The sequence below is a fragment of the Drosophila teissieri genome, chromosome 3L (genome assembly GCF_016746235.2).
Source record: "Drosophila teissieri strain GT53w chromosome 3L, Prin_Dtei_1.1, whole genome shotgun sequence".
Taxonomy (NCBI): domain Eukaryota; kingdom Metazoa; phylum Arthropoda; class Insecta; order Diptera; family Drosophilidae; genus Drosophila; species Drosophila teissieri.
Genome location: NC_053031.1, coordinates 14701846 through 14727257, shown reverse-complemented (window position 1 = coordinate 14727257; position 25412 = coordinate 14701846). Strand labels below are relative to the sequence as shown.

General features: G+C 39.6%; 5 protein-coding genes across 7 annotated transcripts in view; 2 read left to right on the top strand and 3 right to left on the bottom strand.

Annotated features, from left to right (window-relative positions):
- The first annotated feature begins 1046 nt into the window (after positions 1–1046).
- LOC122618460 (protein phosphatase 1 regulatory subunit 3B) lies at positions 1047–11019 on the top strand. Of its 2 annotated transcripts, XM_043794914.1 has the most exons (6): positions 1047–1504; positions 1898–2059; positions 4527–4886; positions 8988–9194; positions 9254–9566; positions 9629–11019. In XM_043794914.1, the coding sequence occupies exons 2-6, from the start codon at positions 1968–1970 to the stop codon at positions 9803–9805; spliced, it is 1149 nt and encodes a 382-aa protein (XP_043650849.1). In that variant the 5' UTR covers positions 1047–1504; positions 1898–1967; the 3' UTR covers positions 9806–11019. The 2 variants fall into 2 exon arrangements, with proteins under 2 accessions (XP_043650849.1, XP_043650850.1); XM_043794915.1 differs by lacking the exon at positions 1898–2059.
- A 351-nt stretch (positions 11020–11370) lies between these two features.
- On the bottom strand, positions 11371–14293 carry LOC122618461 (phosphate carrier protein, mitochondrial). Of its 2 annotated transcripts, none has more exons than XM_043794917.1 (4): positions 14176–14293; positions 13431–13851; positions 12805–13145; positions 11371–12265 (listed from the first exon to the last, which is right to left on the bottom strand). In XM_043794917.1, exons 2-4 carry the CDS (start codon positions 13821–13823, stop codon positions 11926–11928), a joined length of 1074 nt encoding a protein of 357 aa, XP_043650852.1. In that variant the 5' UTR covers positions 13824–13851; positions 14176–14293; the 3' UTR covers positions 11371–11925. The 2 variants fall into 2 exon arrangements, with proteins under 2 accessions (XP_043650852.1, XP_043650851.1); XM_043794916.1 differs by lacking the exon at positions 14176–14293 and adding an exon at positions 14020–14162.
- A 560-nt stretch (positions 14294–14853) lies between these two features.
- On the bottom strand, positions 14854–15500 carry LOC122618462. Its single transcript, XM_043794918.1, has 2 exons — positions 15192–15500; positions 14854–15139 (listed from the first exon to the last, which is right to left on the bottom strand). The coding sequence occupies exons 1-2, from the start codon at positions 15448–15450 to the stop codon at positions 14889–14891; spliced, it is 510 nt and encodes a 169-aa protein (XP_043650853.1). The 5' UTR covers positions 15451–15500; the 3' UTR covers positions 14854–14888.
- Positions 15501–17317: 1817 nt separating this feature from the next.
- LOC122617773 lies at positions 17318–17991 on the bottom strand. The gene is made up of 2 exons (XM_043793758.1): positions 17685–17991; positions 17318–17632 (listed from the first exon to the last, which is right to left on the bottom strand). Exons 1-2 carry the CDS (start codon positions 17941–17943, stop codon positions 17388–17390), a joined length of 504 nt encoding a protein of 167 aa, XP_043649693.1. The 5' UTR covers positions 17944–17991; the 3' UTR covers positions 17318–17387.
- Positions 17992–21185: 3194 nt separating this feature from the next.
- The window catches only part of LOC122617200 (uncharacterized protein DDB_G0284459), a 118432-nt gene continuing 114205 nt past the window's right edge, over positions 21186–25412 (top strand). The window contains exon 1 of the mRNA XM_043792943.1: positions 21186–21298. The gene's annotated coding sequence lies outside the window, so the exon portion shown is untranslated. The remainder of the gene's footprint in view (positions 21299–25412) is intronic.

The window sequence follows — 25412 nt, the reverse complement described above, 5'->3', positions numbered from 1 at the left end:
ACACAAAGGAAATGCGTGGGCAGAACACATAAAACCGAAACCCACTCGTAAATGAGTCGAGTTGGTGAAGAATGCCACATATTTAAGTGTGGAAGAGGCCCTTACAAATGTACGTTTGTACATATATCTGAGTGAAAAATATATTTTTTAAATAAAAATCTAACTAATTAGAAAAAGTTTCCCCAATATGCAAAACATTAGACATGTATTTTGTATAGCTATAAATATTTAAGTGAACAGATCAGATCAACGGCTATGGCGTATCGACTACGATAAGATAAAAGTTTAAAGGCTGCTGAGTCGGAAAAAGTGTTTGCCAAATCCCTTGAAATTCACTCAAGCGCCACGAGGTTCAGTGGGAAATTTGAGTTTGGAGGTGGGATGCTCCCCGTCTAAGTGATCATGTCTCGAGGGGCTGACAGCCGTTTTGACTTTTGTCACCGCCAGTGGCGCCAAAACTAATCAAAGCAACTAAAACCGACGCCAAATCGCAACTACAACTGCAATCACGGCGGAATATCAAAATGCAATCAAAATATGCAAGCCACGTCGTTGAGTGGACGGGTACGGGGAGTGAGGAATAAAGAGCCGCAGAGAGAGAGCGGGGCTATTCTAGAATGAGAAACCGAACCTAACGTTAGTTGAATTGTGTATACCCTTATAGAAACTACCTGTCAACTGGATTCATGTGAATACGCCTGGTTTAACAACATCTCTTAAACGCAGAGAAATCGTTAAATTTATGGAACAAAACAGTTATAAAACAGTCTGAACTATTTGATATGGTAATTAGCATTAATAAAATAATAGGTTTATTTTTAAACTGCTTGCTTACCTCCAAAAACATTATGACAATTACGGCAATATTGCTTGACTCTCTAAGGTATTTCACTCAGACAACGTTATACACGCTCCACTTGACGACTATTATCTTTGGAAGAGTATTTAAACACCCACTCTCTCTCTCTCTCAGGCTCTCTCTGTGTTTTTCTTTCTCCGATCCGATCGCCGGGAAGTCTTAACGGCAAGTTGCAGCAACAAACATTTTCATTCGTTTTCGCAGCGTCGAAGCGCACGGTTCATAGGAGGAACGGAACGGAACGGAGTGGAACGGAACGAAGCGGGGAACGCGACGGAAACAAGTTGTTGCTGTTTTTTGTCCGTGTTAAAAAATTGACACAAGAAAATTTAGTTACGCTTAAGCAAAGTCCGCGAGAAATCTATTAAAAATCGTTCGTCGTTTTGTGTGTGTGACCACGAAAAGAAGTGCGCCGATCGGAGGATTTTAATAAATTCAATTAAGGTCCCGTCTCAACGATCGTTTTTCATTGTCTGACGCTCACGCGTGATGCACAATTGAAAAAGTAAAAATTTACATAAAATAAAAGAAAGGGATCACAGTTAAAAAGAAAGTGATCGACTGCACAAGTATAAGAATAGTTCCTTACCTCCTAGCCAGAAGTCAAAAGTGAAGAGGAAAACAGAGAGGAGATAACAATTAACGGTTAGTTGAGAGCTTAAACTGCAAAATAAACATACATATCATACAAATTGGAAAACTTTTTCAAACTTACGAGGGGCATTTTCGATATTTCGATTTTGGCTTTCAGCATCGAGCATCACCTTGTTTTGAAGCAAACCGATTTAAACATGCATTTGGACCAAACTAATAGCGCTTCGAATGTTATCTCTTATGGAAATGGTATTGCTATATTATACCATCATTAATTCCGATTCCACCTGAGATTAGCAATCAATGTGAAATTTCATAAACATTTATTACATATTCGGATCATGCATTCCATTTACACATTACTTTCCAATTAAGCGTACACTTATTGCCGCGCTTCGATTAGAAACCAAAAACAAATCGTTAATTTTCTATATTTTTCCACAGGGGCTTCCACACCAAAGTTCCTTGTTTGTAGAGATCATTGTAATCAGCGCAGATCGAAGCCATATATAAAATGATTTCGCACAGTCCGCCCATATTCAGTCACAGTCCACCCGTTAGTTTTCTGGCGGACTTCATGAGCGGACATCCCCGTCAATCGTTGAAGTAAGTTTACAAAACTATAGAACTCATAAATAAATATACTCAGCAATTTAGCTAATTTAACGCTGAATTGGTCAAAGTGAATTCACGAGTTTCGGCAGCCAATCAAAAGAAATTAAATAGCACAACATCATTGAAAGAGAACCAGTGCTCAGGTTTTTTCCATGTCCAAAGTTAACTTTCTTATCGGTCGATAAAGAAGTAAAAGCGTTTTCTGATACATCACCTCTTATGAATTTAACAGACCTGTACGTGTTAATAAGAGAAACGCTTAAAAATTCGATACAAATTTCTGATTACCTGCGAAAAACAAGTGATATTACGTGAATTAAGCTGAGAGATAAAATAAAACGTAAAATATATAAATGGCAAATAATAATTTTGGCATTGTGTGTTCTCTTTTGTGAATATTTAAACAAAACTTTTTAACATTGAAAATCCATATAAATGCCGAAATTCTCAAACATAACCCACATTAAGTAAATAAACAGAGCGGAAAGACAAATTCCATTTAATGAATATAAGAACTCGAATGTTTACACATCGTAGAAAAGGAATAATATCGATCTTTCGAGGGCTGCCAATATTGATTCATTTGAAACAGCTGTCCCAAGTGTCGTCTATGGAAATTTTGACACCTGATCAAAGGCAGGAAAACACATGTATTACCCAATGAAATGTATGAAAACCTGAGAACTTTTCGAAAACACAATGAATGCAGGCACTAAAAATATTCGTGTCGTGATACTAAGGCTCGTTTTTGGTTGACAACAGATTGGCAAAATGTGAAAAGCAGGCATTCAAGATCAAGGCAAGTCAGAATGCTGAACCAAAACAAACATTTCGCCGACTCTGCGGTGATCTTTCGCTGGTGGAGCCCACCGAGATTTGGAGATTCGTTCACGAGTCGGGGGGGTGACGCCAAAAATTTGCTTGGCGACAATTTGCGCGTGGCGCTTTTGACGCAACATGTTTTTTCCCAGGGGCACACGAGCAAGCCGAAAATTTGACAAATTGGTAAAGGGAAGAAGGGTAATATATCTATATATTCAGAGGCAGAGACGAGGGCAATTGATTTAATTAAAGCAATTTGCCGCGCTTCATTCGCTGCACGCGCTGCATTTTCCTCATATTTGCGGAGAGTATTTTATTTTTGGGAATGATAAATATACAATACCGAAAATTCGAATAATTTATATTCGTATATATGAGGATTTGAGCTAAAAATAAATCTATATCTAGAGTACGGCCAAGCAAAACAAACGCTACAAGAAGCGGCGAAAAACGCCTATAATCAGTAAAGAATAAAAAGGTTCAGTAGATAAACCTGCGGGAGGTATATACTCGTATATGCGAAAGCCCTATTTCTATTAACTATCAACATTTCTTATCGGGACACGTGAGCGGCATGCCGTCAAACAAACTGAGTACTCCAACCAACTCAAGTAACTCAGCTGCCAATGCGTCAACTCACTTGAAACTTCATAGCGTGATTTTACAACAGCTTACCTCACCCAATACCTAAAACTACCCACGTAACTCAGCGGGCTGTCATCGAAAACAAGTGAATTCCTTACGTTGTCAACTCAAGTACTAAATATGCTGATATAGTGTCCAGACAGCGGCAATTAGCCAAAAAAAAGGTGGTGATAACAGCAGAGCAGACGGAAATATTCCCATAGCCAGGCCCACGCCGAAAAAGACGAATCAGCATGCCGTCAACATATGTTTAGCATGCAAAAGTCCACGCGAGCCCCATTGAACGAACCTTATCAACCATTGACTTTTAGTTTTATGAATGTCTAGCCGAAAAATTATGATAACTACAAAGGGGATGTGAACTGTGCCAAATGAGTAAGACCAGCGAGTCTCTCCTGAAATACACTTTTGGAAATGACTCACCGCAGAACCCAAACAAATATGCTTCAAATTCATAGTATACATTATACATTTCCCACCCACGGCAAACCCGAATCAAGTGGTGAGGTCGCGCGCAACTCCTCTTATCAGCGATGCTTCTTTATAGACAATATACACGTATCAGTAGGAGTACAAGTACAAATACGAGCAGTACATAGGCCTCCGCTGCGAACAATGAAGGCAGGCATTGAGGCAGTAAAAATTAAAGCCACCACTCTTATCAGGCCTGATAAAAGGCAGCTTAATGCGTAGATGCTTGAAATAAAAGACTGATCCAGGGAATTTCTTTTCTGCTCTGCAGGCGAGAGAAAAAGAATCACAAAAATTGGTCAAAACAATTGAAAGATGGCCACCATCTGCTGATGTTTAAATTTAGAATTTGTATTTTCAATTAGTGAAACTGGAACTGAATACCTTCCGTTTTTTTAAACAAAACTCATTTAAAAGGTTACAATAGTAAGGCAATTTATTTATAAGTTCGATGTTAAATAAGTTTAATATTAATTTAAATTTGGGAAAAATCTTTAACTAATTTTACACATTTTTCCAGTTACAATGACGAGCCCAACAGAGCGTCGCGCTACTGCCGGCCCCAAGTGATAACTCTGGCCTCCAAAGCCATGGTCAACAACGCCTCGGCGGCGGTCCAGGGCCAGGGTCCCAGTCAGCAGAAGGCGGGTGCCACGCCCCTGGGCGTGGGCAGTCGGTCCGGACGGAGTTACCTGGAGCGAATGGCCTCGGCGCCGCTGCTCACCAATCAGCCCAAATCCTGTCTCAGCCGCAAATCCTGCCTGCACAAATCCCAGAACAGTACGGCCAGTTCCGCAGATCTCTCGCCGACGGACGCCGATGTCACGGACAGTGCCAGCCATAGCTGTATGTGCGGCAAGGACAGCGACTGCGAAGTGAGGTGAGTGTGCAGCCGGCGATAAGATTACGTAATGGAGGTAACTCGATACAACGGCGCCGAAACGATCAAGAAGGCGGTAAATGCCGGCGGGTTCAGTCACTTTGACGTCAGGCCTTCGAAGATAATGGCGCCGCACTTACTAAACCACCAACTGAACTAGATGGGAACTTGGTGGTGCGAGAGCCTAGGTAATTGTGGTCAGAATGGGGTGTATCAATCCACAAGTGATTCATTAAGTATTGAGAATTCATTTGAGGAAAAATCTCAAGGAAAAGCAGAGTAAGCAGAGTAACACAAGGAGCTATATATGGTTTTCATTTGGTATCTTTACCTTGTGGAATGCGGTCGAAAAGAAAACGAAATTGTATGATCTAGACTCAAAGCTTTGTATGAACCAAAGATGGTCCTCAAAACATGACATGATAATTTCTTATAAAACCGGGAACATACCACTTCCGCCAAAGCTTTTTATAAACAAAGATTAATCGTTTATAAGGCATTTGCAATAGTTCGAGTAAAAGGAATATAAAAATCTGTTGGCAGTCGAACAACTTTCCCACAGACGTCATAGCCGAGCACATGTCATTTGTTAAATAAGCAAAGAAAGCCAAGTGCAGACGGCCGCCAGGCTAAGCAAATGCAAAAAGATCATAAAATATACTCGAAAATGTATTTTATACGTATCCAAGAGCATGCAGTTTCACAAAAACAAAATATAAATTATCTAAATGACTGTAGAATCTGCCAAAATGAAAACACGCCACTGCATCGCGCGTCGAGAATCTGTAGCTAGTATATCTGAGATAAAAAATCGCACATTTTAAGACTGAAATGGGAATAGACTGGTATTTAGTATAGACCCCAACAGCGAGGCGCCATTATTTTTATTTTCCCTTTCCATTTACCCGCTATATATTGGTAAATACATTATCGATCCATATGCAGGCCATGAAAGTATTTGGGTCTCCCAGATATATTGTAAAATATACATATATAATATATTTCGCTTTCAGCGAGCCCTACAAAAGTTTTCCTTCTTTGCACTTGAATCTGGCTGGCATTTTGAGAAATGCCTAAAAATACACATGCCACGAGATAGAGAAAATAATTTATACGTACATTTGCGTCAAAGGCGAACACTATTATTTATATTTGGGCAGCACCTCTGGACAAGAGATCAGGCTTAAAGCCTCACAGCTACTCAAACGAATGCAATTACCCATAATATTATCAATGTAAACCAGTCGTGTGCTCGTTGCTGTTGGAGACTTTGTGTACACTTTGCGGTTGCGTATTTCGTATGCCTCGTTTTATCAGTTACGAAATCCACTCAAAAAAAATATAAAATAAATTTAAAAACCAGAGCTTGTTGTAATGCATTTTAAAATAAATAAAATTAAATCAACTTTTGAGCATAGATTTGAAGCACGAAAGCCCTATTCATCACCTTCCGAAACATATCGCAACAGCTCGTCACCCATGTAGACATTTAGCCCCACTTTTTCAATGACTTTTGACAGCCTATGAAAACGCTTTCTTTTGTCTTAATTACCCTCCCCAAATTTCGCCAAGATCAACCACAAAACGAGGCAGACGGTTCACGTCAAGGCCAAAGAATTATTAGCAGAGAAGCGTGATCGCTTTCATGCGACAGGCGTCATCTCATAAAAGACGCATTTTTTTCGGGTGTAACGTAACTAAAAATATTTCAACATTACAAGCCTCGGAATACGAATGCACACAAACGTAAGGTTATATATAGAGATGGGGAGATATGTCCGATGTTCATGCAAAGATCACGTGAATCGATCAGAAAAGTGAGTCTGGGGCAGATGGGTCTGCTGTAAAAATGTTGAATGTTGGCGCACCTTTAGCCGAAAAATGTGAACAAGAATTTCGAACATTTACAAAAATTGTATTTCGTAAATTTTGTATTGCTCCCCATAGGCATAGTAATTAAGGAAAACCAAATCCACGCAGCATTTTCTGAACAAAACTATTTTCAGTCTCTTACTATTGGACTTTGTGCTTATAGGAAATTTCCGAAAGATATAAACGATAGGTATATTTGCCAAAACTAAAATTCTGTTGGTGGAAATAAAATAGAAAATACGAAAAAATTTGGCTATATAAAAGACGGAACTACCTTGATTCATTTACAAAAAGTAGCCCAGTTGTAAGGTCAACCAGAACGACCATCAAGTTGGCCAGTTGTAAAATTTGAACAGGTCTTGCCAGAATATTTTTTCGAACAGGTTATTGACTTTAGAAAATGAGGGAACTCGAGCAAGGTCTGCAAATTGAAAACTAAGGAAATTAAAAAGTATTTTTAAACACAATTTTCATTTACATGAAGTGCGCTGCGATTTAAAAAGCACTTTTGCTGCAGCCAAAACTTGTTTCTCCTGCACCCATCAACGATCTTAATGCGACTTGCATATTGAGGAGTTAATAAATTTATGCACTTTAAACCGGACCCTCGAAATTAAATGCGTTCCGTAACGCATACGGAATTGTGGCTGCCTTTGGGTTTTAAGAAAAGACAGTTGATAGTCGTATCTCGTTTCCCTTGGAGAAAATGTAAGCCAAGTGTGGGGAAAAATGAATGGAAATGTAAATGATTTTTTTGGAGTTGACAAGTTTTAGAAAAGCGGTCGGTCAAAAATGAGACCCGTCCGCGGTCTCCGGTTTCTGGTTGGCCTGCTGGGCGTTGAGGCCCACCCCACACACCAGATAAGCGATCGCAAAGAAACCTGTTGAAGAAAATGCAGCAACGGCAGGCGCACACCGATCATGCCCTCGATGCGTGATCGTCGATGTCGATGTCGATGTCGGTAGTCGGTAGTCGTTACGATCCGATTCTGGCTGCGTCGGGTGGTGCGATCTGCGATCTCCTATACATCAGCACCGATCTCTGGCAATACGGCCGGCGTTCAATAAACAGAGAGCCAGTCTGTTTGATAGCCATTTCAATTGCTGGCTATTTGTACTTCCCATATATATTTAGCACTTGATGGGTTCCCACCGACTCTCCGCCAATTTGCAGACCAAATAGAGTCTGCTCTGTGTGGGGGGCCAATAGTCTGCTCTAACTGACGGAAACTTTTCGAATTTGGCTTGTCAACAGCCAAAACCATAAAAAAATCGAGCCCCTCCCAAGCTGATTAGCCAGAATTAGTCGCAATATCTTATCGAATTTATGGCCAACTTTCTAAATAGAACTTTTTATACGAATTTTAGACCGAAGTAATAGTAATATAAAAGTCAAAAGGGCAACACAAAGAGTCTGAGAAATATTTGACAGCACCAAACATTTGGATTGAACTTAATACTGTACTTAATTGGATTATTTAATATCCAAGGGGATTTCAGACTCCAAGTAAATTTTCTTTTTGAAAATGTCGCTGAATAATGCATATATTTTGAATCACGAGTTATACTCTATTTTCTATATACTCTATTTTCTATATATGTATCTTAGTGGGTGTGTTTTATTTACATTTAAGCTAAAGACTCGTGGGAAGAGTCGCCCAATAAAATAAAGGTAACAAGAAAGGAAAAGCAAAAGTAGGCGTGATTTACATATAGATTAAGGCAAATCTTTGGCAAAGCCGTACGTGACTTCTAAAAATAAATCAAAAAAAAATACACAATACACATTACACTTTTTATGACGCAGATAATTTTTCGGGAAACGCAAGGAATAAAAATGTTCAGCAGAAAAGGGAACCCATACTAAAGAAAAGACAATTTTCACTCGATCGGGATTTTATATTACAAATTGTCAGGCAATCGGTAAAAATGGAGCTGTAAGAAATGGTTTTGAGAAATGCATTTGGAAACGACGCAGTTCGCTAAACTAAAGTCAAAACAAGGCAATAAAATGAAACTGTTAAGGATAGAAATAGAAATCTGCGCACAGAAAGATGCCAAGTCAATGACCACAAAGCAATAAAATAAATAATTCCAAATGGGGGGTCAAGTCAAGCTGATAAAGCCAGGGTCAAATCTACATTTAATAATATATTTTCATAATGAATACTTTGCCTATAATAGATTGCGATGTACTCAATGGATGGTATTTCTTTTGACTTTTTGCAGCCGTGGCCCCAAAAAGCATGTGATCTTCGCTGATGATGAGGGTCTATCGCTAACCGAGGTTCGTGTGATGTCCGAGCCCTCGAATGTGCCGCCCTACTGGAGCATGAAGTTTCTGGAGCAAATTACACAGGGCCTGGTCAGTCCACATCCTCCGGATCAGTGGACAGTGGACTTCAAGCAGCCAGCCTCAGACTATCTATCATTTAGGTGTGTACCCTACATAAGCAAGTGTAAAATATCTGTTCTAAATATTTGTATTTACACAGACAAAAGATAGACCGTGATTTTGTTTCCCTGGAGAATGTGATCGTCAAGGATGAGGAGTCGATTGTGGTGGGCACCATCAAGGTGAAGAACATTGACTTCCAGAAGGAGATCATTGTCCGTGTGACCTGGGACGATTGGAAGAGCCAGCAGGACATCTTCTGTACATACGCCAGGGCCTATGGACCGGCTACTTGTGCTCATGTAGTCTTCGATACATTCTCCTTCAAGATCACCTTGCCGCCATCCTCCAAGCGCCTGGAATTCTGCATCTGCTACCGCACCAACGAGACAGAATATTGGGATAATAATGATGTAAGATTGCCATACAACTGCATAACTACAACATATGTTACTAAATGCACATTTACTTACAGGGCAAAAACTACACCATCAGCAAGCGATCGCCCTTTTATTACAACGCCTTGTCGCCCTATGATAAGGGGCAGAATCGCAACTCGAGCCAGCAAATAAGGTCCACCCTGACCGATGCCTTGGCCAAGGTGCAAGACCAAAATGGCTGGCACCAGGAGCCACATACGCCATATTGGTGAAATCGCCTGGGATCGGGATGGGATTTTCCTGACCCCAGCGATTGAATAAAGTTTCTCATTTAGGCCACATGAACAGAAAGAAACAGAATTGGAACAGATTTCAAATGTTATAATCAGTTTTATTGACAGAGAGAGAGTCCAAAAGATTTTTATCGCTAACGAAACTTTTTGACCTTAGCTTATATACCCGGTACAAATATCCCAATTTTAATGTGCCATTGACTTGAGGTTTACTCAAAGAAAAATCAATTAGGAGGGCTTATAACTACTTCTACTAAGCGAAGCCCGAATTTGTATGTCTTGTCCTTAGTCAACTTGATGGAATTTCAAAATCGTAACTTCTATGTTTAACTTTTTAAAATGTTTTATGTTCGACTGTAAAGAATTTTGGAAAAAGATAGATTTATATGTTTACCTGTATGCCTGTGTGATCGTCTACATCTACATATATAACTGATACTAGATTTATGTTAACAAAAACGAGAAAACCTTATAAAAATGAAAGAAGATGAATTTTGAGGCGTGAAGCATCCAAGCAAACCATTGTTTCGAAATTTACTGCAACTGCAAAATAAAGAAAACAAAACAAAACAAAAACACACAAAACACACAATATGCAACCACACAAGAAAACAACAAAATTGTAGACCTAAGTTAATTCGTTTTATTACTTTTAATTTTTGTTCTTTTCATTTCATTATACACTTTTATCTTTTTGGTTACTTGAAACGCTAAGACTGAAATGGCTTGTTATGGAGAAGAAAACACGTCCTGCAATACATTATATAATAAATAAAAAACAACGCAGCAATTTTCGCATCACCACACCACAGACAACAAAGTACTTTGTCCTCATTGTTCTGTGTGATCCAGACTATCCCGACTATATACGATATATACACCTAACTAGATTTAAGCGATTTGTACATACAGCAGCAAAAGCAAACAATATACCAGAAAATTGCCTGTTAAATACATTTATATACATATGAATTTAGCTATGTAACGATGACTAGTGTTTAGTCCTTAGAGGTTATTTAGTTAGTAAGGCGCCCAACTGACGTAAAGTGAATAAATCAACTATATATGTGCCCATATATAAAGCGTACTATTTAATTATTTAGTTTATACTGGACTTATGGCCCAACGAGCCACTACAATGCCTTATTCAGCTCAATGCTCATAAACAAAATAAATATTTTTGAAAAACTAAACTGTCGTTTTTATTATTTGGCCAAGACGCGAATATTAATGCAAATAAATTAAACTACATTATTAATTAATGACAATTGCAACAGTATCGTGGTTCATTAAAATGATTTAAATTATAATAGCCAAATGCTACAACGATTTCCGACTCTCCTGCTCATTGCATAACATTACATCAAACAAAATCCTTCTTTGGGTTCCTTTCAGCTTGTTTGGTTACCTCACAATGCAATTTGTAGTGTCAGGGAAATCATTTATTGGTCATAAGGTTATCTCCACAAGCGTTCTAATGCAATCGTAGTCCCAAGCTATAACCGGTTCCCGATAGATAGACAAGATTAGAAAACGCAGTTTGGTAGTGTTTTTATATTTTATAATTTAATTTATTCAGAGTGCTTTCTTGGGTATCGGGTCAGACAATTGAAACAGCATTAATATCATATTCGCATGAGTGGCCTGTGGGACGTGGGGCAGCGGGAGGAGATAACAAGGGGCTGGCCATCAAAGGGACAACATACGGACATACTTTCCAGCGCGAGCTAGACACACACAGGGTTAAATATAGCACATAGTATAACAGAATATATATGGAATTGAATACTTTGAACTTGAGTGTAGCTTAGTTGCGTACGATAGAATGTTTGGCTTTTAAAGATAGAAAGATTTGTTTATAAAAAAGTGTGTATAACTGCTGTGTTTGAGAAATGCGTAAAGTATTGTTCTGGAATGTACATGTGCAATGGCACACACGCAACATTAATGTATTCTTTTTGAGAAAAAAGCATAAGGCAATTGGGCTATACTAATATCGAAATTCGTTAGAAAGTAAAAAGTATGTTGCTCCTGGGTCTGCCCACAATCGCTCCAACTAGTGAACTCTGGCCTTAAGCTAACCGATTGGACTAGCCCACTTAATGCTGCTTGGCCTTCAGGCTAGCGGGCATCTCTGGTGGTGGTGGGCGGGGAATGCCCAGAGCGACCTTCACACCATCGTAGATGAACCATTGCAGAGCGGTCAGGGTACCGATCATGATAATACGAGGAGTCAATCCGTTCCACATGCCACTGAAGCCCAGCGACTTGGCCACGCTAATGGCGCTGGCTCCCTTGGCCTGGTTCAGCTTGGAGACCACCACATCAGCGGGATGCGACACCACGGCGCAGAACACACCGGCGATGTAGCCAGCGGCGAAGGTCACGATCAGCTGCTCGCCCTTGGTGCAGTCGGCACGGGGCTTGGGCACCACATACCTGGGGAAAGTTGCATCATTAGTATTGATTTAACGGGCTTCGTTGGGGCTTGACAACCCGAATTGTTAAGGGTACAGATTTGCTCTAGCTTTTACATTTCATCTTTAAGAGACTACCTTAAGAACATAGCTTCAACTGTTATGGCGACGAATATAAGAAAGTTTTATTATCTCTCATTTGTAATAGTAATGAATAAAGTCGCTAAGACAAACTATCCTAGCTAACAAACGAATTGAGAGATAACATAACATTCTTATATATGAACAAGATAAGAATTTGTTGTAGTGTTTCATTCTGCCGTGCTATTAGATACGAAAGGGTGCTTATCTGCTGACGCGCTAACAATATATTTTCAACTAAAGTGTAATTTTATTATAAACCCCTTCATTTTTGATCAACTAAAACTGGGCAAAGACCTTTGAACTCCAATTATAGCACTTATATGAATAGTTATTTTGCACAGCTCTAGACAGGTTTTTCTACTGTCCTTCTAAATAACGTGAAAACTAGAGGAAATCTGAAGAGCTAATGTTACTTACTTGTAGAGCAGCTCCACGGTGCGCTCGAAGCAAGCGAACTTCATCATGGTGTAGGGGATCTGTCGCATCCACAGGGGGACCAGACCCTTGTAGAAGGCATTGACGCCCTCCTCCTTCAGCATCTTGGGCACGGCCTCGCGGAAGTTGTTGGCGAATCCGGGAATGGTCTGGATCTTGACCTTGGCGGCCTCGAACGGCGCCAGAGCGATATCGGCGAAGAACTCGGCCGAAGCGGAAGCAGCCAGATACAAGGAGGTGCGGTACAGGTAGGCGTTCTCCTCACCAATGATATCGGCGTACTTTACCTTGAACACCTCGTACAGACCGAACTTGCAGAGACCCTGAAAGACACAAAAAGGCGGGTTAGTCTGTTGTCTCTTGGCAGTTCCTTTCCTATTAGCTTTTATAATTTCCTATTAGTTTTATAAGCGTTAGATGTGTTGTTATCTAAAGGTATACAAGGATTTCAGCTTAGGTATCCATCTTCCTTATCTTCGATCGATTGGAATCACTTGTATCTACTTCAAGCCCGGAACCGGTGTAATTAAGGTCAGGCGACCGAGTCACGAGTATGCGGATTCTCCAGACGATTATGCAACCCATTGGTGTGAAGCCCAATCTCTCACCTGTGCCGAGTAGCCGAGCAGGGTGGGGAACCAGCCCTTGGCCAGTCCGCGGGCGCCCTCCTCCGCCACGGTGACCTTGAATCCGTGCACCAGATTCTTGTACTTGGCCTGGTCGACCTGCAGACGGCACTTCACCAGATCCAGGGGCACGACGAAGGTGTGGGTGGTGCCGCAGCTGAGGATGCCACCGATTCCGCACAGAGCGAAGTACTTGCTGCTGCCGAACTCGCAAGAGTCCTGCTGCTGCTGGGCCACCGGAGTGGCGGCGGCGGCGATCTGGCGACCTTCGACCGGCTGGGGATCCACCACTGGGGCGGCGGCATCGCATCTGACCGTCGAGAGGGGGGTGCGGAACGGAGAGTTCCGGGCAGTTTCAAAGAAGCTGGAGAACATCTTGATTCTGTTCTAGTTCTGGGATCGGCTGAAAGTACAGAGAGGCCATCCATTAGTTACGTATATACCGTGTGTACGTCTGTTTGATGGCGGCGACATGTGCTTTATCTAATTATAAATAGCTGGGTAATCAGCTGCTTTTCGCTTTTGTAGGTTACATAACGGCGTGCCCCGAATTCGCGCACCCAGAACTTACAGCGCTGTTTTAAACCGAAAAGCAAAGCAAAGCAACGGAATTTAAGCAACCACGTAAATTTAGTCTGTTTTCAGGCAGCTCAATAGCATTGCCCGCCTACTTCGATTTCGATTTTACACAACTTATGCAATTTTCACTCGCAATTTTCGCACTTACTCTTCGTCAGCAACGTTAGCGGCTCGTAGGCGGGGATTCAAAGAATGAGGGGGAATTCGAGGAAGCCTCAAGATTTCTCCTGAATGCCAAAAACGCCTGAGTTCGCTTGGCGTGGAAAGCTGTATCTTGCGGGTTGTGGATAGTCGGCCACACTTATGCCAAAGTCTTTGACCATGGACTAAAACCGTGGTGCATGACTTTGGTGGCGTTGAGCGTGGACTCGAACCATCATAAGAGGTAAGAGGTAGCTTATAAAACGCTACGTATAAAATAATGCAAAATATGATTTGCTAAAATAATAGAAAATTAAAATTATAAATTAAAAAAATATTTTCCACTTTTTGAAGTTTATTATTAATAATATATATACATATAAATACCACTTATGTATTATTTTTTTAACAACCTTCTCGTTCATATACAACTTTGAAAACGATAAATTCACCTTTAAAGTCCTTAGAAATCGCATTGTGCTGATGCTATGTACCAAAGACATTAGAATATTCAATATTCATTATTCTAATGTCTTTAGAATATTTAATATTCATCATTCTAAAGTCTTTGTATGTACTAAAGCAATCGTTGCCATTTGTTTACCATAGTAATAAAGTAAAACATTACTTTAGTGGAAGCCCTACCCGGTCTTTTATAACTCTCTGTAAAGGATATAACAACTAATTTGCAATATGAGATGTAAATTTTAAATTTTTAAGCTAGAGCCCCACCGTGGAACTGGATAACAACTTTATGAATAAACATGTAAACATAAAGGTGTGCAATGTTTTCGCATAGGCTTGGCGTAATCCTTCATTTTTTAGACACGGACAGGAAAGTAGGCCTTTGTATTCCATTTTATGTTTCACTCTGCAAGTGAAGCAAAATTCGCCTTGGTGATCTTCACTTAAAAGGACTTGACAGCCGATTTCGGGCGACCAAACGCAGCATACTTTGGCATTTATACTATCTGTAAGATTCATAAATTTATTTTTGTATTACTAAGCAAATGCTTCTAATACCGATATGCATTCCAGGTGCAAGGCATGCGTCCACTTGTTCGTTTGTTTTGGGAAATTCATCTTTCACACGACCCAACCGCCTATAAAATTCGCCTTCATAACAACTAAATCCTGTCTCTTCAATCCGACAATAATCCTTACTTTCCTTTCTACAGTCCAAGCATTTTCCATCTTCTATTATGGACACATTTTTTTCGCCATAGGTGGGTAACAGGCACCCACTGACTATAATGAGTAAGTATCTACAATTAAAAGACATTTGAATACAGACAAATAATTTAATGAGGTCGCATTGATGAAGTTCATGTTAAATTTCCAAAGGCCACTGTGTACACCTACGTATGTATGTTACAGGCTTAGCAAAAGTAACTCATTTTAAGAATGATAATATTATGGATATTTATTTTAAAAATGTATATATGTATTTGTCATTATATGTATCTTATTTATATATTATTTGTATTATTTTTTATTTATTTATTATTATTTCATTATATTTGTATATATTTAAAACCAAACGAAAGAATAGATATTTTGACAATTTATATGGATTCGAAAGAGTTTGTTTTACTGGGTTCTTTGTATTTGATTAATACCACATAAAAATACTCCTAAGATGACCAGTTTAAGGACTCTTAGTATATATAGTTTATTCCCATTCGATCTGAGATTCGAGATCCGAGATCCGATATGACCGTCGTGGTGCCCCGCGCCGCCCCCCGCTCTCTATAATCAGTTGGCCAAAGCTTTCGGCTCTGCGTACTTCGCGCCTAATTTCCAACTTAAGAAGTGGAAAACAACAAAATCAGGCAAATAATTGAGTAATTAAAGTTAAACGTAAGGAGAGCTGCTCTGCCAAGTGTTTTGTGTTAGTGATTTTGTGTAACGGTCTGCTAACAACTGGAGCTGGATCTGAAACAGAGATTACGGCAAAGTGTTTGAGTAAATTGATTGTGGATAAGTTTTGAAAGCTTGATCGATTTGGGTTTAGTTGGAGTGGAGGCGGCATAAATCGAAAAAAAAACTGTGCATTTGTTTTATAAGCGGAAAAGAAAGTTTAATTTAGGAGAATCGAAAAGTGATAGAAAATGGGATATGAAATTGAGGGAGATATGAATATAATATTAAATAATATAATAACCTAATATTTCGTAATAAAAATATTTTTAAAAATATGTTTAAATATGCCATAAAATGTCCTAAACTAATGACCATCAGCAGATATCCAGCTCCAGGCCAAGCTTAAGATAATGGCAAAGAGGGGCCAGGAATTCGGCGAAAAGGAGGCCCAGCTAGCCCACGAACGAATGCTAGTGGCGCAGGATCGTATTGCACTGGTCAATCTGAAGAAGCAAATTCTTCGCAGCAGAAATCGCCCAGCGAAGGGCAAATGGAAATCCTCCAGCAGCCCCCGATCTTCAACTGCCCCAAATGACGACCAGTCATGCGGAGCTCCTACTTAAACTGTCCCAAGAACCGGGACAGGTCGAGAGTGACATTGTGGACCGCATGCTGGACGAGAACATCGAAGCCTCCTACCGCAGGATGTACAATGCGCCGCCCAGTAGTTCCCTCGACGATCCCGACTAGGGAGCTGGTGGGCTGGACGATGACTCCAAGGTGGGTGGACCTGCGTATGGTGACCTGCAGTAGTCGGCCACACTTATGCCAAAGTCTTAGGCCGTGGACTAAAACTGTGGTGCAAGACCTTGGTGGCGCTTCAGCGTGGACTCGAACCATCAGTATAAGAGATAACTTATAAAACGCTACGTATAGAATATCACAAAATATTATTTGCTAAAAACTAAAATTATAAATTGAAAAATATTATTTAAGAAATTTATTATTAAATATATAAATACCACTTATGTATTATTTTTTCAAGCAACCTTTTCGTTCATATACAACTTTGAAAACGATAAATTCACTTTTAAAGTCCTTAGAAATCGCATTGTGCTGATGCTATGTACCAAAGACATTAGAATATGTATTTAATATTCATTATTCTAATGTCTTTAGAATATTTAATATTTATTATTCTAATGTCTTTGTACTAAAGCAATCGTTGCCATTTGTTAACCAATGACCATACAATAAATCATTTTTACGTATAGTGCAGAGCCCTAGCCAGTTTTTAATAACTCTCTGTAAAGGACATAACAGCTAATTTGCAATTATGATATATACATTCTAAATTTATAAGCTGGAACTGGATAATAACTTCATGAATAAGCATGTAAACATAAAGGTGTGCAATGTTTTCGTATAGGCTTGGCGTGATCCTTCATTTTTCAGGCACGGACAGGAAAGTAGGCCTTTGTATTCCATTTTATGTTTCACTCTGCAAGTGAAGCAAAATTCGCCTTGGTGATCTTCACTTAAAAGGACTTGACAGCCGATTTCGGGAGACCAAACGCAGCATACTTTGGCATTTATACTATCTGTAAGATTCTCAAATTTATTTTTGTATTACTAAGCAAATGTTTCTAATACCGATATGCAATCCGGGTGCAAGGCATACGTCCACTTTTTTGTTTGTTTTCGGGAATTCGTATTTCGGATAACCCAACCGCCTATAAAATTCTCCTTCATAACAACTAAATCCCGTCTCTTCAATCCGACAATAATCCTTATTTTCCTTTCTACAGTCCAAGCATTTTCCATCTTCTATTATGGACACATTTTTTTCGCCATAGGTGGGTAACAGGCTCCCAGTAAGTAAAATAAGAAAGTATCTACAATTAAAAGACATTTGAAAACAGACAAATAATTTAATGGGGTCGCATTGATGACGTTCATGTTATATTTCCAAAGGCCACTGTGTACAGCTACGTGTGTTACAGGATTAGCTAAATTAACTTATTTTATGAATGATAATATTATGGATATTTATATTAGAATTATATAAATATGTTATTATATTTATTTATTATTTTTATTATTTTCTATTTATTTTATATTTATTATTATTTATATATATTTATATATAACCATAGTTTTAAAACAAAACGAATAAATAGATTCTTTTACAATTTATATGGATTCGAAAGAGATGGCTTTACTGGGTTCTTCGTCTTCGATTAATAGCACAAAAATACACCTTAGATCACCAGTTTAAGGATTCTGAGTTCTACAAAGGCTAGGAGTGGATTGCTTAGAAGAAAAGCTCTGATCAGCTGGTTTGCTGTGGCTCTCTTTCGGTAAGCTTTGAGTCTGGTTTCCGATTGTCTTTGCGCTTCTTTCTTTTCCTTTGCCGCCGTCTTTGCTTTTGCTCGTGCTTTTGGATGTGTTTGCTGTGGCTGTGTTTGCTCGCTCGCGGATTGCCGTGCAGTGGAGTTCGGCCGTCAGTTTGAGTTTGGTTCGTAGCGCGTTCGCACACGCGCGCTGTAGTAGTTCGATACGAGTATATATAGTTTATTCCCATTCGATCCGAGATTCGAGATCCGAGATCCGATATGACCGTCGTGGTGCCCCGCGCCGCCCCCCGCTCGCTATAATCAGTTGGCCAAGCTTTTGGCTCTGCGTACTTCGCGGCTAATTTCCAACTTAAGAAGTGGAAAACAACAAAATCAGGCAAATAATTGAGTAATTAAAGTTAAACGTAAGGAGAGCTGCTCTGCCAAGTGTTTTGTGTTAGTGATTTTGTGTAACGGTCTGCTAACAACTGGAGCTGGATCTGAAACAGAGATTACGGCAAAGTGTTTGAGTAAATTGATTGTGGATAAGTTTTGAAAGCTTGAGAGTGGATGTGGATGCGATAAACTGATCGATTTGGGTTTAGTTTGAGTGGAGGAAGCATAAATCGAAAAGCCATCAAGACAGCGTGCATTTTTTTACAAGCGGAAAAGAAAGTTTGATTTAGGAGAATCGACAAGTGATAGGAAATCGGATATAAAATTGAGCGGGATATGAATATAATATTTAATGATATAATAACCTAATATTTCTTTATTAAGAAAATGTGCTTCTATTTAAAAATATGTTTAAATATGCCATAAAATGTCCTAAACTAATGACCGATTATATTACACTTCCTATTTGCTTAAATCAATTACAAACATTACAAGTGATCTCATAAGATTATCTCATTTCTATAGGCGATAAATAACAATAGATCAGCGGGAAAGCTGAACTGCTCATTTTGATTGATATTTTCATTCTTTTAGTTTAAATTTAAAATATTAATAATATATAAATATCTGGAAGCCAATAGGCTTATTCTATATTTAATGTGATTTTTCATTCATAATAAACTAGGTTCCAAGAAGTTAGTCCACCAATAAGCATACTCTTCTATTAAGTCGTCATAGGCCTCTTGTTTAAATAATTTACGGAATTTCATTGCCCATTAAAAGCAAAGTTGATCCTATAGGAATGGATAGAAAAACTAATCAACACCAGTTGCGACTAGTTAACCAACAACAAGAATTGGCAACTTCCCTCAGTTGGGCGCCAAGTCATTAGCTGCCCCAATCTCCTCCCCTCCCCCCTTCTTCCGCCCAATTGGGGGCCCACTCAAAGTACCGCTATGACTAGACAGGCCTTGTCCATATATTTCTTTATTTTTTCGCAAACGAATATATATACATACATATATGCAGCCATTAGCCACCGCATCAACAAACGAGACGCCACAAACACACTGTGATCTTTTGAGGCACACACATAGATACTCGAGGAAGGATCGGTCGTAAGGGGGAAGCAGGGGAGGGGAAGGGATTCGGTGACGTTTGCTTTGGGGCCCCATCACTTTTTGTTGTTGCACTGTAAGAAATTGCTTGAAAAGTCATTACAGAATGTAAAATTCAAGATAGAGTCACTTCTTTAACTTCAGCAAAGTAGAAAACTGTTACCTGTTATAATAATTTAAAAAAATTTGACATTTTGTTTATATCTAAATCTTGATATCTTTTTTTGTAATTGTACTTAGTTCGTTTTGAAATCAGCGATTTTTCCGCGTGCAGATCGTTGTTTTTTCGTGTTTGGATGAAAAAGTTGCCGCGGCAAGTGCAATTCGCAGTTTGCCGTCCGCGATTCGCATTCCGCTGGCCGAAAGTATCTTTGGAGTTTTGCATCTTGTGGATGTCTGCCGCGCTTAACTGTAAATTGAGGCATGTGCCGCACTCTCGCCCCGTCTCTTTCCTTCCCTATGTCGCTAGAGAGGCGCTCTCTTTCGTCTGTCAAGTTCAATGTGCGTTGACAATTTTCCGTTTCCAAATGGGCGATGTTTTCCACGTTGCTTCTTGTACTTTCACACACATTGGTTTTCCATTGTTGCTGCGCAACTGTGCGTGTACTTTAATTTATTTTAAATCGAACTGCAATTTAAATTTAAGCAAACGTACAAATAAAAAATGCAAAACCTAGTGAGTGTGTTTTTGTTGCGCATTCAACCCGGAACTTGAGGTATAGGAGTACCCGAAATCAGCCAGTCGCCCTGCCGTTCGAGTCGTGTGTGGATGTTTTCCAAGCAATGTATCTACGTATCTTTTCATCCTCATCCTCATCCTCATCGCAAACGCAATGCATAAATCAACGACGGAAAGAAGAAAAAATCTCCGCTTGGCTTTTTTGTTAGTTTTGTGAAAGCGCAAGTCGTAGCGTAATTTTTACACTTTTACCAAAGAGAAAGAAGTCCGAAAGATACATAGATACTCTTTACATACGGCTCGGCTCATAAGCATCTTTTCTCTATTACCCGCCGACATACACGATTTTCGTTTGCCGTTGTTTGTCTCTAAGCCGCTTAATTGAAAGTCTTGGCCTGACTTATGACTGGTTGGAAAAGCCAAATGTAAAAAGAAGACCTCAAGATGGGTAAATGCTTTTCCATCTAGCCCGAAGTGAAACCGCAGGAGCGATGAAAACTATAATTTTATTGATCGCAGTGGGATTGGGTAAAGGGAAAGCTTTCAAAACTCTAACCAGAAGTGCCACCTGATTTTCAGTGCGATAAACTAATGAAACTAAAGTGAAATATGCCAGAAAATTTAAATAAATAAAAATAAGTGTTTTGTTATAATCTGCAAATGTTTATATTTGCCATCTGTGCAAGTGCCCAAAAATCAAGCGAACAAACTGAATCCTCTCATCAGACAACGAAAAAGGTAAGATCAAATTGATATTAATATTTTGTGCCCGTTTTAGTTTTTATTTATGTTTGCATATCCATTTGTTAACTCGTTTGCGATGTCTATTAACGGCATTCGCCGCCCTGGGCAGTGAGCTCATCTCGCATCTGAAAGATATTCTCAAGCTGAAACTTGTTCGCTGATTCACATTTCACAACTCGGCTCGGCTTTCCGATTTGTTTATTTACAGTTGTGATATCTTTTTCTGGTTTTTGCATATTTTGGCATGCAATACGGGCACGTTCAAATATTTAATCAGTTAACCGATTCGGTTTAGTTCATTCAGCATTCCCCGAGCCTTTGCCCTTGTTGTTAACTTTCCAAGTCGCTGCGCATCTTTTCCTCCACGAGTTGGCTGCCAATGTCAAGGTTGCCATTGTTGATGTTTTGGCTAAAATAAAATATAAGATCTGCGAGTAGCCGGCTTATTGCCAATTGTCTGCCGCTAATTGGAGCTCAACACTTCTCAAGTGGAACGAACCGCTCTTTTTCGTTTAATTTGTAATTGCTTCGTTTTTCGGACAAGATATTTTACAAAATTAAATGAAGTATGGCAGGCAATTAGTTGGGTCTTAAGCTGGCTATTTACAAAACGTAGGCAGATTTACTGCTGGCGATGGAGATGAACGTGAGCTAAAGTTTTTGATAAGTCTTTTGCCGTTTTGGAAGCCCGAACCAGGTAGAAAAAATAATAAGACATTTGCAACACTTCCTACACGTACATTGCTATGCAAATTGTATTACATTTTAAGTTAAATAAATATGGAACAGTTAAATCAGATCCATAGTAACTCTTCCTTAGCTGACGATAACATATGGAGATCATTTGCACATTCCAATTAAAGTTTTAAATATTTGAAATCAATCAAGCTTTTAGGCCCTGAGGTACACCTGAAATCTTAATTATGGTCGAAAATAAAAATATTACTAAATGCCATCACCATTTTCAAGGTTATGATTAAGTATCGATAATTGTGTCAACCATCAACGGCCATCAAGAAACACATCTATCAACATCTGATGAAACCGGCAGACTCTGCCACATTATTAGCCAACTAAAGTCCACAAAATTGTTGGGCAATTAATATGCCATTAGGGCAGATCTTTAGTTCCAGCCTAGAGCAAAGAACTCTAAAGCCAATCAATACCGTTCGCTATTCTTTGGGCTTTCTTTCTCCAAGATTCTTTTGCCCCACGGCAAAGATGCGGAACCGTTAAGCATTTCACCTAAACCAAGTCATGGCGAAAAGAACGTATAAAAGAGATCATAAATTTGACTTTTTAATGTTTATGAAACATTTTTACGAGTCTTTTATGTGTGAAAATTACGCAGAAGGGCGTTCAAGTAAACGAGACCACGAGCCGCGAACAGTTAGTCAGCTGGCAGGTGCAAGCCAAGTTAATATAATACGTCATTACGGGAGCCTCGTCCGCAAAGCACATACATACATACCATTTCTCCACAACTTTGTTTTGGAGTTCCCTTAGCACTGCACTCCAAAAAAATTTAACATTAGCAAAAATTTTAAAAAAGATAATAGAACAGATTGGCGTTAAATGTAAAGCTCAGGTAAACATGTTTTGCCTATTACAGTAATAGCAATTACAATCATTCAACATATTGGAATATTCAATTTCCTTGAAGGTTTTTCATATCATATTCCTAATTTCTATTCAGGTCAACCCTTATGGGTATATTTAACTACATTTTAAAAATATTTCTGTTATTTCTCTCAGTGCAGTTAGTACCTCCAGATCATGACTTGGAAAAATGTGTGACTTTGGAGTGAGTTGACACCGTGTAAATAGCCGCCGGAGAGGAAAAAACTAAGCCGAAACTACTGAACAACAAGTGTAGAACAATCAACGTGCGGCGGTAGAAAACTGCCCAAGTAGCTGGAACGAAGGTCACTGAACTTTCGGATGGTCGCATCAAATATATTTTACACTAAGGCATTAACAAAAGTTGGTCCCCTTTTCGCCGCACTTCTAACCACCAGAGCCAAAGAAACGTGATAGAGCGGCATTTAGTTGACCAGTTTCTTGTGAATGGCTTTTATTTAAAATTGACTTGAGAGTGCCAAAAAGTAATGGTTGGAAAATCATAAAACTCGCTAATATGGGTATTTTGGGGTTTTATTTCTGCTCTCTGAATTTCTGTATTATGTCACTTGGCTTTAAGGAATGTGGGTGTGGAATTGGAACCAGTTGTCATGAGTCAGTTTTGTGCAAAATCAGGTTGAACAGATCTATTATGATGTTAATATTACTGTTATATATTTGCAAAAATAAAACATAAATATATCTTAAAAAAACTTACTTAATTTTTAGAAATATTTTTCTTGAAAATTTAGTCTCAATATCATTAATAAATATTAAATTAAATCAAAGCTGAACCAAGTATTTTCAAATATAATTTGGTTTTGCCTTGATTTTTAGGCTTTCATGCTATGTACTTTGATCTGAGTTTTTCACTGCTCGCAGTTCTATTCTCTGATCGACATTCCTGAGCATTCCCGAACAAATTGCAGTATAATTGATAACACTTCGTGAGGCTAGCGGCTCGAGTGTCCGGAAAGTGAACCGCTTCCAATAACTGTAACCAACGTGACAGGCCTCGGCCGTCAAGCTCGTCCCCATTCGCAGCCAGCCCATCTTGCCCAGTTGCCCACTTGCTGACCCACTCTTGACCATCGATGGAGCGTCATCCGCACGAGAATAGAGTGCGCCGGGCCATACATACGATGCGGAGTCATCAGAAGACGATGGTTAATCGTCCAGTGGTCTCATTACCAATGGCCGGCAATTTCCGCACCTACTTAGCCGCCAGCCGCCTCGCATGTCTAACCGTAAATCCCTATTGACCCCCATTTCCCAACCGTAATGCTTGACCACACACATCCTCTTTCGCAGAGGGCCTCTTTCGATTTGTAACTTGATCAATGTGGCAATTGCTTCCTCTGCTTCTTCCACGCCACTTGGCCTTTTCATTAGCTTCAATTTCAATTTCAATTTGCTGCCTGCTAGCTGCTATTTGCTATATGCTATATGCTATATGCTATTTGCAATTTGCGCACCAAACTCTGTTTCGTTTCTGCTTCTATGTTCCAGCCATTTTTTCATCGGCTCGGGCCGAGAAAAAAACTTGTTTATGGCTCCTACAAGAATGTGGAAAGCAAGAAAACGAAACGAAAAAAAAGATAGCAACAAAACTGGGTTAAAATTGTTAGACAACCTGAAGTTGCAGTTGCCGTTTCTGAAATATTGCCTAGGTATGGGGTCTACTATCGAGTCTGGTCTCTAAGCTATGGCCTCGCCAATCTGCAAACCCCAAACTCCAAACGCCAAACACCATGAAGTGTGTTTTCGGATTGCAAGCATACAGCAAGTACTAAATGAATTGCATGGAATGTTTGGAGGTTCTAGGATGATCTCAATGGAATCCGGAGAAGATTTATTGCATTTTTGTGAATTACGAATCCGGTGAGAGCAGGCAGAATAAGTGAAACAGTTGTGTACAAAATATTTATATATTTTGAATCAATATCCAAAGTTTAAATTACCTTGGTCGAAGAAAATACCTACAAAACCCTTCATAGCTGAAACACGATTCCTGCAATTTGTGCATTTTGGCTCGTTTGCATTGACTTTTGTGTTTGAATCGGTGCCATTGCACTTGCGAAAGGCTCTGAAACACTGAAGCCCTACGACAGCTAACCGAAACTCATCTTGGGTATGGTCAGTAATGAAATAAAGCCGAACTGAACCAAACCAAGCCGTGGCACACCGTGGCACACCGTGGCAAGCCGAGCCAAGTGAGCCAACTATCGGCGGCTACTTAGTATGCCCGGCCCGAGTTCGACACTCACTATGAGAAGGCTCGCTGTGTAGAGGTGCAACAAGACGCAACGTTCGGTTTCAATTGGCTTGTTGTTGGCTTATTAATTACCTCACCGCACAATTGCGTGGCACATACACAAAACACCCACCAGAGGGATGGGGACTTTCGGGGGGCAGCGGGGTTTTGGCCGCTTTTGTAGAACCCACAAAAGGCGTTGGACGGTGGCGGGTAATACGAGTAACGACTTTT